General features: G+C 49.2%; 5 protein-coding genes across 5 annotated transcripts; 2 read left to right on the top strand and 3 right to left on the bottom strand.

Annotated features, from left to right (window-relative positions):
- Positions 1-1804: 1804 nt before the first annotated feature.
- On the bottom strand, positions 1805-3371 carry N7473_002292 (MmgE/PrpD family protein; the record flags this gene model as incomplete). Its single annotated transcript, XM_057148232.1, has 4 exons — positions 1805-1937; positions 1990-2768; positions 2821-2958; positions 3027-3371. 4 exons carry the CDS (start codon positions 3369-3371, stop codon positions 1805-1807), a joined length of 1395 nt encoding a protein of 464 aa, XP_057011886.1.
- Positions 3372-3754: 383 nt separating this feature from the next.
- N7473_002293 (thioesterase family protein) lies at positions 3755-4773 on the bottom strand (the record flags this gene model as incomplete). The annotated part of the gene is made up of 3 exons (XM_057148233.1): positions 3755-4108; positions 4162-4341; positions 4417-4773. 3 exons carry the CDS (start codon positions 4771-4773, stop codon positions 3755-3757), a joined length of 891 nt encoding a protein of 296 aa, XP_057011887.1.
- A 436-nt stretch (positions 4774-5209) lies between these two features.
- Positions 5210-5865, top strand: N7473_002294 (electron transfer flavoprotein regulatory factor 1; the record flags this gene model as incomplete). The annotated part of the gene is made up of 4 exons (XM_057148234.1): positions 5210-5255; positions 5317-5460; positions 5518-5530; positions 5814-5865. 4 exons carry the CDS (start codon positions 5210-5212, stop codon positions 5863-5865), a joined length of 255 nt encoding a protein of 84 aa, XP_057011888.1.
- Positions 5866-6127: 262 nt separating this feature from the next.
- Positions 6128-7318, bottom strand: N7473_002295 (class I SAM-dependent methyltransferase; the record flags this gene model as incomplete). The annotated part of the gene is made up of 1 exon (XM_057148235.1): positions 6128-7318. The coding sequence occupies one exon, from the start codon at positions 7316-7318 to the stop codon at positions 6128-6130; it is 1191 nt and encodes a 396-aa protein (XP_057011889.1).
- Positions 7319-12169: 4851 nt separating this feature from the next.
- Positions 12170-14506, top strand: N7473_002296 (CCR4-Not complex 3'-5'-exoribonuclease subunit Ccr4; the record flags this gene model as incomplete). The annotated part of the gene is made up of 2 exons (XM_057148236.1): positions 12170-13235; positions 13317-14506. 2 exons carry the CDS (start codon positions 12170-12172, stop codon positions 14504-14506), a joined length of 2256 nt encoding a protein of 751 aa, XP_057011890.1.
- Positions 14507-15013: the final 507 nt, after the last annotated feature.

A 15013-nucleotide genomic window follows, 5' to 3' on the forward strand; every position in this document is an offset into this window, starting at 1 on the left:
ACCAAATTAGTAAGGATCGTCACCCGCGGCCAGCCCAATTGTTGGCTTTGGGATCTCTTCCCTCCTTTTGCATGCGGTAGCAGAAGACCCTGCCTTTTATCTACGGTGATCAGCTAGATCAATCTTTGAAACGACCGAAGTTCTACAATTCTAATAACCTATTCCATAGTCAGGCTATCATTCGTGCTTGTTACGAAATTTTCTCCTATTGTAGTTTTGCTGGTACACTTGTATCGATCGCACCCAATCCCGACTGAAGAGGCCGGAATCTTCCTTGGGTCCGATAAACGGTTCGACAAGGTTATGGCGCCGATCTCCTCGCTCTTCGACTCGTTCCGGTCCCTTTTGATCCTCATCCGCCCTGTTCGGTAAGGTCTCCGATAGTACAGCAACCCTTAATCATTGATCCTCATGTATCTTTGGAATGTACGGAATACAGACACGGAGTATTGTATAGACGGATCAAACCCGGTATCAACGAAAAACTTCAATTAAACAACTTTTCTGTGGCGTAATTTCCTAGCCACATTCCAATCGCGACATATACGCCGCTGTTACACACAGGTCGAACTAACGTGGCGGTGAGTTGTCCGAGTACGCTATTGATTACTCCTCACATCAGGTTAGGCATTCCCAGATCATGTCATGCTCTAATTATTGATCTGGAGTTGAAAATAATAGTAATGTTACAGCGGGACCGATAAATTTCGTGGTGGCAAAGGACCCAGTTGAAGATTTGGTTCAATATACAAAAACTGGTACGGTGGGTCGGGGGCTTTCATGCTAAAAATACACTCCAATTTAGTATAACCTGATCGAGGAACACCATGAAATACACAATCACCGATATCTAGACTCGCAGTATACAAAAGTCTTGAGTGCAGACAGGATATCACAAAGCTAGGTGTTGATAGCTTCGTAGCGTTGTATAGATCTCAGAAACTCCGATCACAAAATCAGCGGATGACCTGGGATATTGGACCCCTGCCCCAAAAAGCACCTGTGCCCGTTTCAGAGATCTTGTAAAATTAGAATTGTAGTTGCAGTGGTAATTATCAAATCAGGAAATATTGAGTCTATTTTCACCAACACGGCCAAGTCCTAGAAGAAACATATAGCTTGACGGAGAGCAGATGCTGAAAGCTCGCTCCCCGAGTAGCCACAGTACTATTTTACCCAGCACTGTCATGATACCCAGAAGTGAGATAAGCATTTACTAACAGCGAATGGGATCCCAGACATGTCTGCAGCAGTGGCTTGTAATTCTCGTTCATTTGAGTTTCGTTTCAAGCCACATCCGCCTTGTTAGGTATTCGTCATTCCTGTCACCCCTTTTGACCACCATTTCGAAATAATTATTGGAGTCTATGTACTTTTGGGATCTCTCCTTTATTCAGCTTAATGGGCCTGTTTTAGCTATTTGATTCTGGCTTTAAAAGTATTTACGATCTGATGTGCGATAGAAGAGCATAATATACAAGCTCACTGTATAGGTTTCTTCCTGGTGCGTAGCCTGAGTCAAGAACTACAATATTGGCAACCATCAATATGACGGGGCCAGGGTCAGGGAAATCAGACTCTACCAGCCATGTCATCAAAGTTGGGCAAAGTGTTTGTAGGCGCACCCAGCAAAAGATGGATGTACTGGGGAAGAATTCGAAGGACAGCAAGAGAGCCTCATATAGGTATGATTTGGCAGAAGCTGACTTGTAATATCTACATATATTGTCTCTTTATATTCAGAGATTCTAAAATCGTTTCAACAATATGGCAGTAATTCAATAGGCAGCGCCAGAACCTGAAATCAGAAAACGAAGCCATTCATATTCTTCTCTTTTTCCAAATTCCATGCTCTTTCAATCAGCTGGTTGACCTTGCCAGTGTCTGTGAACCCACTGTAAGCAGCAAGAGTATGCGCTTTTCTCTCGATTTCGTCCCTTTTCAATATCAGCCCGAGACCAATCAACTATGAATCACCGATACACATACCTTGTCAATGGGAGTTCCGGATCTCCTTTCGCAAACTCAACCGACTCAGTGAACGTCTTCCCAGCCTTTGTTGTCACAATAACAGTTCCCTGCCACTTCTCAGGGAAAACTCGATCAATATCCGGATCTAACTCCATCCTCACACGCTCCTGGAACTCCCTTAGCTCAGAATCCTCCAAATCATCTTCCGTAAAATCAGTAATCATAGCCTGGCCCTTTTTAGCGATAACGGCGAGAACAAATCCCATTGAGAATTTGCTTTGATGAACTGTTTCCCCTCTTCCGGTCATACCGAGTACATTGATGGCGGCCTGGTAAGTACGGGAGATTACAGACTCAATATCCGCAAAAGTAACATCGTTCTTCTTCATGAGTTTCAATAGTGCATCGGCGCTGGGATGGGTATGCCGACACGATGCGTGCCATTTGAAGCTAGATCGGAGAATTTCATAGTCGGTACCGAGATTTTGATCAATTGCCTCGGGTTTTGTGGTGCCTGGAACTAATGCAACGCCCATTGCGCGCGGTCCCTCGAGGATGTCCTTGGTGCCGAGGAGTCCATCACGAGCAGTATATGCAGCGAAGATTCCATCGAAGCAGGCTTTGCCGGTATGCACTTGTTTTGAGTGTGTTGCGTCCATTAAGAATTGCCATAGACCAGCTGCCTGAGTACCAGCCGTGCCAATGGCAGACAAAGTTTGAGCGGCGTCAAGTTTCAAGAGACGTGCTGTCGAAGCTGCCACTCCGATGACTCCGCCAGTTGCAGTAGAATGGAAGCGCTGCATAAAGTTTAGTCAAGTATTACAAGATATTTTCTGCCGATAATCATACCTCATAGTGACTTTTGCCTAGGAACTCTCCTACACGACAACCCACTTCATAGCCGACGACACAAGCTGCAATAAATTCTTCACCAGTGGCACCTACATCTTGCGCTACAGCCAGGGCGGCTGGATATATTACGGTTGCCTATATATTAATTAGCTTCGTCACAGCTGTACGGGAGGCAGGAGATCGATCAGCTAGATCAGACTTACAGGATGCATGATACTCCGGTTATGAAGATCATCCTGCTCCACGACATGAGATGATGCACCGTTTAACAAACTAGCAAAAGCGGGACTCGTAGTGAACTTCAACGAGCCATCAACCAATTCACTCTTCCCACTGGAAGGACCCATATGCGACGCAAATTTTGCGATGGCCGTAACGGCTGGGTGATGACGGCCTGCGATAGTACACCCCAGCCAGTCCACGAAGAAGTCTTTGGTTTTCTGGATCACATCTTCTGGGAGATCAGTGAATCTGAGATTGGCGGCCCAGGTTGCCAAGTGCTCGGTTCTTGTTCCACCGACCAGGTTTGAGGTGGTTGGTTGAGCCATTCTGGCAATGAAGGTGTGGTAAATCAGCTGTTGGTTTGGAGGCACCGAGGACTGGAGATATATATCGAGCTAGGGACGCTTCAAGGACTCCGAGGGTGTTCAGTTACACAATCGAAGATATCCCAGCCCACCACCCGACCGAGGTAAATGCCGAGTAGGCGACTCTAGTGGGGCAAGGGTGGTCACTTTCAATCAGGAGTCCTCAACTTTGGAAAGCTAAGCCTGGAAGCCATGCCATATAGCCGACCCAATGTGGGGTAAGCATGTGGGGTAGAATCAGAATCAAAGAGGATGCACGTTATAGATTGAGCGCCTTCTTACTGTATACATGTAGATTCTAGATATGTGCAAAATATTGTATCAACGTCAAAGCATCCTTCTCCTCATGCTGATCCTGTATCCTCAACTGCATCTGCACGATCCCAGCTCCCAACCTCGAGGGTCCGGACTCGGTTTTCAATCTCCAAAATCCGCTCTTGCCAATCTTTCTTTGCCTTTTCCTGCAATTCCCAGATAGTTTTGAACTGCTCAAAGATAAAAGGTGGCAGCTCGGAGGTCTTCCGATTCTTCTTATAGTCATAGGTGACAATGTCCTCGTGACATCGAGCTGCGGGACGCTGGCGGGCTTCTGACAGAATCATCACTTGGAGTTGGAATGCGGATTGAGAGGAATGAGCTGATGAGGGATCATGGACCAGTTTCTGGTACACGGTGATCTTGTCTGGCCATGTCATGGGCTGTGGGGGTCAGTAACAGTAGGGTGTTAAGGGGGTTGATCATGGTTACTCACGAATTTGTAGTCAATTTTAATGCTTCGCAGAATCAGGCCAATACCCGTTGAGTTAAGCAAATTTGTCCATTTATCCTTATTCGTAGGGTCGATGTGCAGGCCAATATTGCGTGTCCAATTGACTCGAGCGGATTCGGCGTATCGAACGTAGGTCACATTGTTGACGTGACCCATTACATCCTGAACAGGCGAGTATCAGCCCTCAAATCTCGACCTCCATCCAAAAACATCCTCCTGGCGGTAATGTGTTCCTACCATCTCTCCCCACACCACGTTATGCCGATACAAGGCCCGCCTCTTCTCATCAGTCAAGAATCCCTCACTCCCAGCAATCAATTCGCGCCAATCCCGCGCCAATTGCTGGAGAATCTTGCCCGCATCGTCAATCTGGGCTGGCTTGAGGCCGAACATCATGCACCGCCCGATTCGTCGCTTCATCATTGTGAGCCATCGCGGATCGATTCCATGGGGTCGTGTCGGGGGGTTCGCTGGGGCCGAGGTAGGAGTGTTCTGGACGGGGACCGTCGTGGAGAGGGTGCGAAAGGGTGATACACGATTGTAGCTAATTGGTCCAGCCAATGGCCTTCGTAGAGCAGCTGATCGGGGTATCATGGTGGGTAGTGTGGAAGTGAAAGTTGGGCCAGAACATTGTAAGCCAAGCGCATTCCCGAAGCTTGGGCCAAAGGGCTCGGCGTGAACCCCGCGAGTAGCAGTGACGTGATCAGAGTCGCTAGATTGGTCGTATGCTCTCTCGCTATGATGAGAGATATATATCTTATATCGATTCTATTTGAGCTACAACCACGTTACAAATTCTATTTAATCCAACTTTTTGGTTGTATTCCTCTATATTCGTGCTGCTCTTTACAACCGATAAACAACGGGCCGAGATCTCCGCACTGCCCGACGTCACCGATAACCGCCGAAACGTGCTCCAACTTCTTCCAACCTTCTGTACACAAAATCTACATCCAAAAGACATCCCAGCCCACGGGGAGTAGTCCAGATCAACAATTGACACCTACCACTGACAACGGATGCACCGACCATGGTCAACATCGAGCTGCGTCGGCAGGTCATCAACGTTTACAAAGGTACCGCACACAGGAATAGCCAGCACCGGTAGGATCATTCCACAAAACTAACAAATGACAGAATTGCTGTGGTTAGGGCGCGAGTATCCCTTGGGCTATCAGTACTTCCGAGATAGGCTCCATCGTGCGTTTGCGGGCCAAGCACATCTTACGGATGAGGATCAGATTAGACAGGGGATTGCTCGAGCTGAGTTTGTGAAAAAAGGTAAGGTGTCGAGAATATGTGTATCAATCTAGAATGATTTACTAACTTTCATCTTAGAAGTTGAAGCGCTGTAAGAAAAACCCCCCTTAAGTCTCTTGAGCATTACCCTCAAGACATTACACCTCCATCTGCGCTATTACGAAAGACCCTACGTTTGAGGCAATGATCATTCGTCGAGGGTCATATGTCATTTATGGTTTCTATATATGCCCCATGGGCAGTACTGAGCTAGCCGCACTTCCCCGATCCACACATATTGTCATACATCATAGCATCATGCGAACACACCTTTCCCTCCCTCGACACACACACCGTTTTGGACATGAACACTAACGAAGAAACCAAAACTCCAGGTACTACTTGAAGCGGTACCGTGCGCTTAAGAAGCGGTATGAGAGTAGCTAAAGCCCAAGCTGCCAATGGGCCTTGAGTACAAGCTCTCTGCACATGAAATTTTCCAGTCCATATCCGTATTAGAGAAGAAAAAGAATCGGGAAGAAAGTCTCCCAAAAGAAGTCGAAAAATTATGACAAAAAAAAACGACGAAAGAAATCCACAGATTCGGGGGTATCACCAATATATGAAGCGCACTCAATGATCACTGTTTCTTATGCGCCCACCAAAAACACCGGAATTGACTCATGGACCTGGCTAGAAAGGGGGTCTTTTATCTCTTTTGACCCCACCAGGCACTTACTTCGAGACACTCGCCGCTGGAGAGACCACCTTTTTGGAAAAAGTCGGTGGTCATCGCTGCCCACCATCGGTCCCACTCGTCGCGACCCTTCCCACTGGCCTCCATAAGCATGGGTTCCATGCCTTCAATCATTTGGACCACGGTGAGAAGGGCTGTTCGCCGGATGGCTATTTGTTCCGGGGTCAATGCTTTGCGGGGCCGGCCTTTGGAGTCTTTGCCTTGGCCTTCTCGCTCCCAGCGCAGATCCCCCAGGGGGATTGCGACGCGGCGGCTTTCGACATTCTCCAAAAGATCCACCTCGGAGTTGAAGGCCAGGCCAATGGTAGCGCACGGTAAGGCTGTGAGCTTGCGCCGGTCGAATGACTTCTCAACCCAGGAGTTGTAATCAACCAGATATTTGTTCTGTGCTTGGGTGAATGGCGTGGGGGGGGAGAATGTATAGGTGGCCGTCGCATCAGCAGTCTCTTGAGCATGCACTGAAGCTTTTCGAGCCGGGGCCGGATTAGGGAGCAATGAGCGGAATACCCAGTCTGAGTCCCAGACTTCTAATATACCACCCGATTTCAGAACTCGAAGCGGTTCTTCCAAGCCCGAGGCTTGCTGTGCTGGACTGGACGGGCACATGCCCGCGTCCTTGATAAAGACTAGATCGAAGTAGTCATCAGGAAAAGGTAGACGGGGTCTTCGCAAATCGTGTCGTTTGAACTGCCAGTTCATGCCCTGCTTGCGCATGTCCGGAGCCAGCGAGACAAAGTCAATGCCGACAAAGGAAACGTTGGGTTGTCCCCGACGGACAAAGTACTCGTGACACAAGCCGGACCACAGTCCCGACCCGCATGCGATCTCTAGGACGCGTTTCGGCGGGTGATTGGCCAGGTGGGGGTTGCAAAACGGGCCGCCGAACACGCGCAGCAGCATCGTCGTGCGCAAGCTTTGACGGTGGATCTCGGGCAAGTCGCATGGCAGTGGATAGAGGTTCTCGGGGTCGCGGAGGTAGGTACGGTCGCCATGTCGTGCGAGCGGGTAATTGTTGTAGTCCGTGAGGGATCCCAAAGACGAGGAGGAGGTTGCAGCAAAGGTCGAGCTAAGATTGGAGTGAATGTCCGAGCCGGACGCCGTAGCGGCCACGAATGAAGCCGTCCCTGCCGACATCATGTCCATTGATTCAGGCGCATCGATCCCGGGCTGTTGTTCTTAATGAGGTTTGCGGGTCGGTCGCATTCTCGGCGCGCACTTGTCGATCATGAGCTGGAAGACATGCTTGAGTCTGGTCTGGCTGTGGATAGGTTCGAGATTGAGAGCTTCGAGGTATAGATATATTCAAGCTTCGGCGTGAATATCTTATAGGGTAGTAATTTCAAAAGTAGGAAAAGAAATTGACTCAAAAAAGACAGAGAGAGCAGGGAAGTAGAAAAGCCGGAGGGACCCCCAATAATCTTAGTGGCTCGGAAAATATTCGTTTTTAGTGTATGTCGGGCGCAGCGTTGAAGAATTTTCGATGACGACTGATTTAGACCATATCCCCGGAAGCAATTGAAGTCATTCACGGGATCGTTCAATGCGCAACTAACCTCCAAATTCCACTGGAGGTTTCAAAATATGAAAATCGCAATCGAAGGTGGGAGGAGGAGGGGGAAAGGTCAAGGGAAAAGGGCATGGGAAAGAGAAGGCCGCGGCCTGGTCCCGACCCCTGGATCGAAGTGGCATTGAACCACTTCGAGGGCTCCACTCGAGTCCAGAAGGGGGAGCTAGTTCACGTAACGATTAACCGCAGTATTATTGATTGGATACGGAGTACGGAGTACAGCTTGAATAATACCAATAAATGGATAACACGAGTTACATAGTGTCCGCTGTTACGGAGTTAAGTTATGAACTGGAAGAGTTGGAACAGACTAACGTTCACTATTGTCTTGTGCGAGCTGCATTTGGGGGTAATTTGGGGTCAGAAGAGGGATCTCCCGCCAATAATAAGCATTGCTCATGTTTCGGCTATTTAGTTCGCGACTTGTGTCTGAAGAATTCAAGCGGGAAGAAGTAAACCTATTCATGTCATCGTCAATGTCCTAACTATACTCGAGTAAAACGTAGCAGAAAATCCTTCTAGCAGGGGGCACGCGACGCTGGCTCGTCTGCTTCCCCGTTTCTCACAAGTGACGGACCAATTGTACAGAACAAAGCAGAATGGAGACCCGAACGGGGCTAGCTAACCGGCTGGGGCAGGTGCTGTGTATTTACCGGCAAGTCCTGGAAGGAATCAAGGTGGATTCCTTTAGAGGCGACGGAATAATTTTTTGTTTATCAAGTCATCATACATAGTAATGTAACAGCTATACTGATAATGCAGAACAATATCTCAAGTTCTGGAGATAATCACTAGCTATAATAACAGTTATGGAAAGCTGAAGTTGAATGCTTTATTGTAATTACTCATAGTTGTTGACATCATGAGTCGCTTCGGTACCACGGGCCGCAGAACCACTCGAACTATTTGTTCCAACTATATCACGATTGATTATCATGATTATTATTATTCCCAGGATTTCTCATGAATCGATCGCCGGATCAGGCAAATGCCCAGTCGCCCTCACAAACAACGGTGCTAGTATAACCTCTAGTTAGTAGCTACGTAGCTACTAGTCTACGTGGAGTCAGCAATGCTAGACGCTTTGGAGAAAAAAGTCCATATATCTCCATATATAAACTCACACATTGTACTCCATCCAGATCTGACGAGTAAATGGACGGTCGAGAAGAGACCTGTCTCTCATTTCTTTTTCTTCACCACTGCCCCTCCCGTACGGGCCACCCTGTGATCCCAGACACTGGACATTTGACACTTGACATCCTCTAAAAATCTTTCAACCAGGGGGGTCTCCAACTGGCGCGTGCGTATCACACGTGCAGATGGGCTTGACCAGGGGGCAGCAAAGGGCGCAATATTGCGAGGTTCTATATATGTACGTACTTACATACCTGTATCAGTGTGTGCGCCATTCGCTTGACACAGGATCACCTTTTTGCCCCCGCTAAGAAGCTAAGAACGGGGAGGAGGAACATGATTCCTAGCGCCCGGACGCCTTTCGCGCCTTTCGGCGTCCTTCGGAGTATCCGGATTCCTCGAGGATTCTAGCAGGACTTGCGATGCATCCACCGGGCAAAAGTACTATCCCTTGACGTTGATTCCGATGGGACGTTTACATCTTGCAGGAGTCATGTCGACTGTACATACACGGAGTACTATACAAATTTATGTATATATGTCTATTCTGTAATCCGTACAGCCAAGACGACAGACCTGACGGTATTTCCTCACGGCGGGTACAGTACAGCCTCAGTATGCACTCCGTACTCTGTACTCCATACTCCATACTTCCGTCGTACAGGACAGCCGGAGATCCCTGCCCGCCATGTCCACCGTCCCAAGCGTCAGGTACTCGGGGCCTGACTAGCGACGGCTGAGACTTTAGTCCCCGCCTTGCCGTTCTAACTTTCTATCTGATACCGGCTTGCCCCGTGCCCCCTTCCTTTTTCCCCCTAACGAAGACTTTCCCCGCTGTGTTTATCCCTGGCGCTCTGACGCGGGCGCACGGCATTCTCGTGGTGGCTCAGGCCCAACTCAATAATGGTTATTCCAAGGAATTCCACGGGGGTCCCTGTCCTAGTGTCCTCTGTCCGACATGACAACTTGGTACCTGCAGCACTGATTGGCGACACCGTGATCGACATCATAGCGTCCTGCTGGGTACTTTGGTATCGAGGGTTTTCCAGCAGAATGGTTACCCTGAACTTATGTATTTACTTTATAGTTGCTCGAGACTCATCAGATTCTTAAGAGTCCTTTGGAGCTCACAGGCCTCGACTCAGACCAAATACGAGAGCCATTGGTGATGTCTCTGCTGGCATGCAGCAGCTGACCATTGCTACTTGAGGGGGGCGAGGCGAGTCTCCAGGATTGGATTCATGGTTTCTGTTACAGTGGCCACCAAAGTATGTGGAGGCGATTATGCCAGGTGTCACAAGGATAGTTTCTCTTCAACTACGGAGTACGGAGTACTGTATGCAACTCTGCACCGATAAACCCAAGCGGGGCGCGCTCGTTTACGATCGACGTGGTCGCTCATCGCCGAGGCAGGACTGGGATACCTAAATTTGAGTTTGGGGGGGTTAAAGTCAATAGAGTCGATTATTTATTAGTAGCTTGCGTTTATGCTTCAGCGGAGCGTTGTTAGTGTGAGCGCGTGATCTTGGGATTGGGTGAGCTGATTGGGGCTTGCTCGGCTTTCCAACTCTTCGCCACCCCTCAATAGTACGACTACGGATGTCTCCGATGCCGTTTGATAGGATAATTGCTGGCTCCTCAATTCCCCCACTTAAGCCGAAAATCAGAGACACAATTCGGTAGTAAAAGCTGAACGAAGATACTCTGGACTCCATATTCTTCGATGGGAATATATTGACGAGCAATTGTGAGGAGCTCGGCAGGGGGATTTCTTGGCAAAAGTATACCAACATACTAGGTTATCTCGTAGCTCTAGATGCCCTTGCCTTGGAGGTTGTATTATGATGATAGCATATAGGACAATTCAATGTATTCGGAACGTTTGATGAGGCTCTGCGTACTTTTTAGGCTAACGGAATGGACTGCACAGCATGGTGTCTTCGTTCTGAATATCTCTTTAATGTCTGTCCTCCATTTGAGGCTTTATACTGTATGCCCACTCAACCTTACACAAGGTATTACTCAAGCATTCAAATGGAGTCATGTCGACTGTACATAAACGGAGTACTATACAAATTTATGTATATATGTCTATTCTGTACTCCGTACAGAATGGTAGTCTCTATTTTTCGGTGCCTGCCTATTGTGGTATTGATGTTGATATCTTCAGAGCACGACGGGAATTTACCATCTATGGCTACCTTTTTCTCACATTTGCCTCACTTCTCGCCGAATTTTTATCAGTGATAGAACAGCCTCATTTCTAACACTTTATCTATCCTTCCATTCTAGGAAGGACCGAGGCTTTATCTGACTACTTTCACCACTTTCACCACCTTCACGACCGCGAAGGAGCGTACCTACCCTACCACCTTCCGAATGCGATTGATTGACACATACAGCAGAAGAGCTACACGAACTCCCAGAGGTGACAGAATATCTATTTTTGTCATCTGATTGATAGCGGTGGGCAGTTGATACAATACTAAGTTTGTTGACAGGAAATCCACGCGAAATATATTTGGCTCATCGCTACGGGGTACCGGCCCCAAAGGACCGGCAACAACAATTATGACCACCCAGTGACACAGGACAGAATTTGCCTTACAAAATGGCTTGATACCCTCTATAACTTGCATCCCTTCAAAGACTTGGTCCACCCAAAAACCCGAGGCCACGCCTGCACAGTTATTGCCCTCGACTCATCAAAGCTGGAGGAACCTCGAAAGGGTTTGGGGGTCTTGGCGTGAATCATGTCCGGGTGGGTGATATCACGTGACCAGAACTCCCGCCTTCGATGCAAACCACCCATCAAGAATGTCATCTCAACCCCAGCCGCTCTCTATCAATCTTTGAACTGGACAACTGTGCGATCTACCCTGGCAGTTTCTTGACATCATGGACTCCTCTCTAATTTGATCTTCTGCGACTAGCTAGATCGCGATCTGGAGTGCTCGTGACTCTTCCGCCCCGGCCTCCGCCCTTAGGTATCGCTCGAACCCAACCAGTCCACGGAGAGTGCCACCTCAACCTCCCCACCCCACCACCGAATATCACTCGTCGCACGAGGTCTTCTGTGGCCAATCCAAATCACCACACTCGCTCATCTTGAAGGGGTGGTTTCGCTGTAGGGCTTCATGTGGAAGAAGAGAAGAGACCGTGCTCGATCCTTAACTCCTCTCCTCATCACTACCCTCTCCACCTCCCTCTCCGCCCAGAATCGCCAGCTGCTCGCCTGCCCCTCGGTATTCTGCCAGGGAAATAAGCCACGGTCTCGTCTGCCACGTTAAATGGCCGATGGTACCTACAGGTTCCAGCAGCCTGGGGCCGGGCAGTTCTACTTCCAAACACAACCGCAGCAACAGCACTCACACCAGCGAACCCCCATTCAAAACGGGACTAATTCGCCAGGTCGACTGAAATTCACCAACAACGCTCCCTCTCCTTCTCGATCGCCCCCAGTTAACCAATCCGCCTCGCTCAATCCTTTCACCATGTATGGCCAAAGCCATCAAGGACAGCATGTCATGATGAATGGCGGTCAAACCCATCAGCGGTTTGCGATGCAGATGCCGAAGTTTCAGACGCAAAATCACCACCCTCACCATGCTCCGCAACCCACTCACCATCACACTCACCAACCTCATAACCAACATGGCTTGACACACCAACAACACTTCCCCACCGGCGCCCTTGCTACCAACACTCCGCATTTCACCTCAAACCACCTTCAGAATGGGGCTTCGGCTGCCGGTGAGGATGACATTGATGAATCAATGAACGAACACTGGCAGGAGCAACTTCAGCTTGCCGCCGAGTCGAGACAGGCAACCTCCCCCCACCACTACGCCCGCATCATGGCACAGCAGTCCAAGGGAATCCAGATCATGCCCAGCCAAACCGAGACACCAGACCAGAAGGCAGATGGCCGGAATGGGCTTGTTGCGAGCAAACTGGCCTCTCGACAAGGTTGGAATGCGTTGGACTTTGGCGGACAGGGCCTTCGGGTCATGGCTCCCTCCTTGTTCAACTACAACTTCCTCGAGAAGTTGTACCTCAATCACAACAAGCTCAAAGTGCTTCCTTCAGCAATTGGCCAGCTGCGGAAACTGACTCACCTCGATCTTTCCGGCAACGATTTGAACGAGCTTCCTGAAGAGATCGGTATGCTCACGAATCTCAAGAAGCTCTACCTCTTCGACAACAACATCCGCACCCTCCCTTACGAATTGGGCTATCTCTACCGCCTGGAAACCTTGGGTGTTGAGGGCTGCCCGCTCAATGAAGTTCTCAAGTCTCAGATCATGAAGGAAGGCACCAAAGCTCTGATCAAGTACTTGAAGGAAGAGATGCCAGGTGAGTCATGCCCATTTCTTTGAAAGACCCAATGGCTCCCTTTAGTATACATATGGCTAACCCTTCTTTTCTACCACACAGTTCACCTGCCTCCCCCAGACAGAGATTGGGTTATCCTCGATGAGACCGCGAGCTCCGGCACCAGCCCTGCCGAGAAGATCACCGTTCTTTCCTACAACACTCTGTGCGAGTCTTCCGCCACCCAATCACACTACGGCTACGCCCCCTCCCGTGTTCTCTCCTGGGAGTTCCGCCGCGAACTTATCCTTAACGAATTACGATCCCATAGCTCAGACATTGTCTGTCTCCAGGAAGTTGATCAGGGAAGCTACAACAACTTCTATCGCGAACAACTTGCCTACAATGATTACAAGGGTGTTTATTGGCCTCGAGGCCGAGCCATGGGCATGCAGGAAGAGGACGCCAAGTCCGTTGATGGTTGCGCTATCTTCTTCAAAGGCAGCAAGTACATTCTGCTCGACAAGCAGCTCATCAACTTTGGACAAACGGCCGTTCGCCGCCCCGACGCCAAGGGTCAAGACGACATCTACAATCGCCTATGGCAGAAAGATCATATCGCAGTTGTGGTCTTCCTGGAGAACCGTCAGACCGGAGCGCGGTTCATGGTCGTGAACGCCCATCTCTACTGGGACCCGGCGTTTAAGGATGTCAAGCTGATTCAAACCGCCATTTTGATGGAGGAAATCACCAAGCTTTCGGATGGCTATGCCAAGTGGCCCGCTTGCACAGACAAGACCGCCTTCCGCTTCTCCGAGGCCGAAAGCGGTTCCGAGAACGCCCCCGTGGTCGAACCCGCTCCATCCATGGAGTACGCCAAGGGTGACCAGATCCCGCTCCTCATGTGCGGTGATTTTAATTCCAATCCCGGGTCTGCGGCTTACAACCTCATTGCCAACGGTCATTTGCCCGAAGCACACCCCGATCTGGAGAAGCGTTTGTATGGTAACCTCAGTCGTGTTGGAATGACTCATCCGTTCAAGCTCAAGTCTGCTTATGGCTCCATTGGCGAATTGAGCTTCACCAACTACACGCCAGACTTTATCGACATCCTGGATTACGTGTGGTACTCATCCAACACATTGCATGTTTCCGCACTTCTTGGCGAGGTTGATAAGGAGTACCTTCGACGGGTCCCTGGATTCCCAAATTTCCATTTCCCTAGTGATCATATTGCATTGTTCGCGGAGTTTACCGTTAAGGGGAAAAAGGGTAAGGTTGTGGAGGCGGACTTTGGGCCGCAACGGCACTGACGAATCGGAACTGGAGCATTTTGAATACTTGGAGATGGGTGTTTGTGCAGTTGGGATTCTGCTTTTTATTGATGTTTTCCTTTCTCTTTTGTCTGTTATCTCGGAATCTTCGGGGTGGTAGGTGACTTAACTAGCCTGCTGTCTTTTTTTGTCCCTTTTTGTCTCTTCTCATAGTATTTCTGTGGTTTTGTTTCCTCTGGACTTGGCTTTTGGCCGTGATTATGAACTTGTCTTTCCGTTTTTTCTCTCTATTTCTCTTGTCCATCCGTCTTGCTTTGTTTTCTTCCATCCTCCTAACTCTCGCTACTCCCACCACGCCTCATTGTCTAGTTGACTTGGATTTTCGCTTCGGCGGTGTCCTTGGAAAGTAGTTCATGGCGTGGCAGGTTCGCTTTCTCTCCTGTCTACTGTCCTCTGTTCGCGACTCCTCCTCTCTCCCCCCCCGCTTCACCGTCTCTTTCTGCTTTTGTCTCCTTGCACTTCATGTTGGGGGTGTCCTGATATCTC

Source organism: Penicillium subrubescens (genome assembly GCF_028828155.1).
Source record: "Penicillium subrubescens strain IBT 31985 chromosome Unknown utg000002l_segment0_segment0, whole genome shotgun sequence".
Taxonomy (NCBI): domain Eukaryota; kingdom Fungi; phylum Ascomycota; class Eurotiomycetes; order Eurotiales; family Aspergillaceae; genus Penicillium; species Penicillium subrubescens.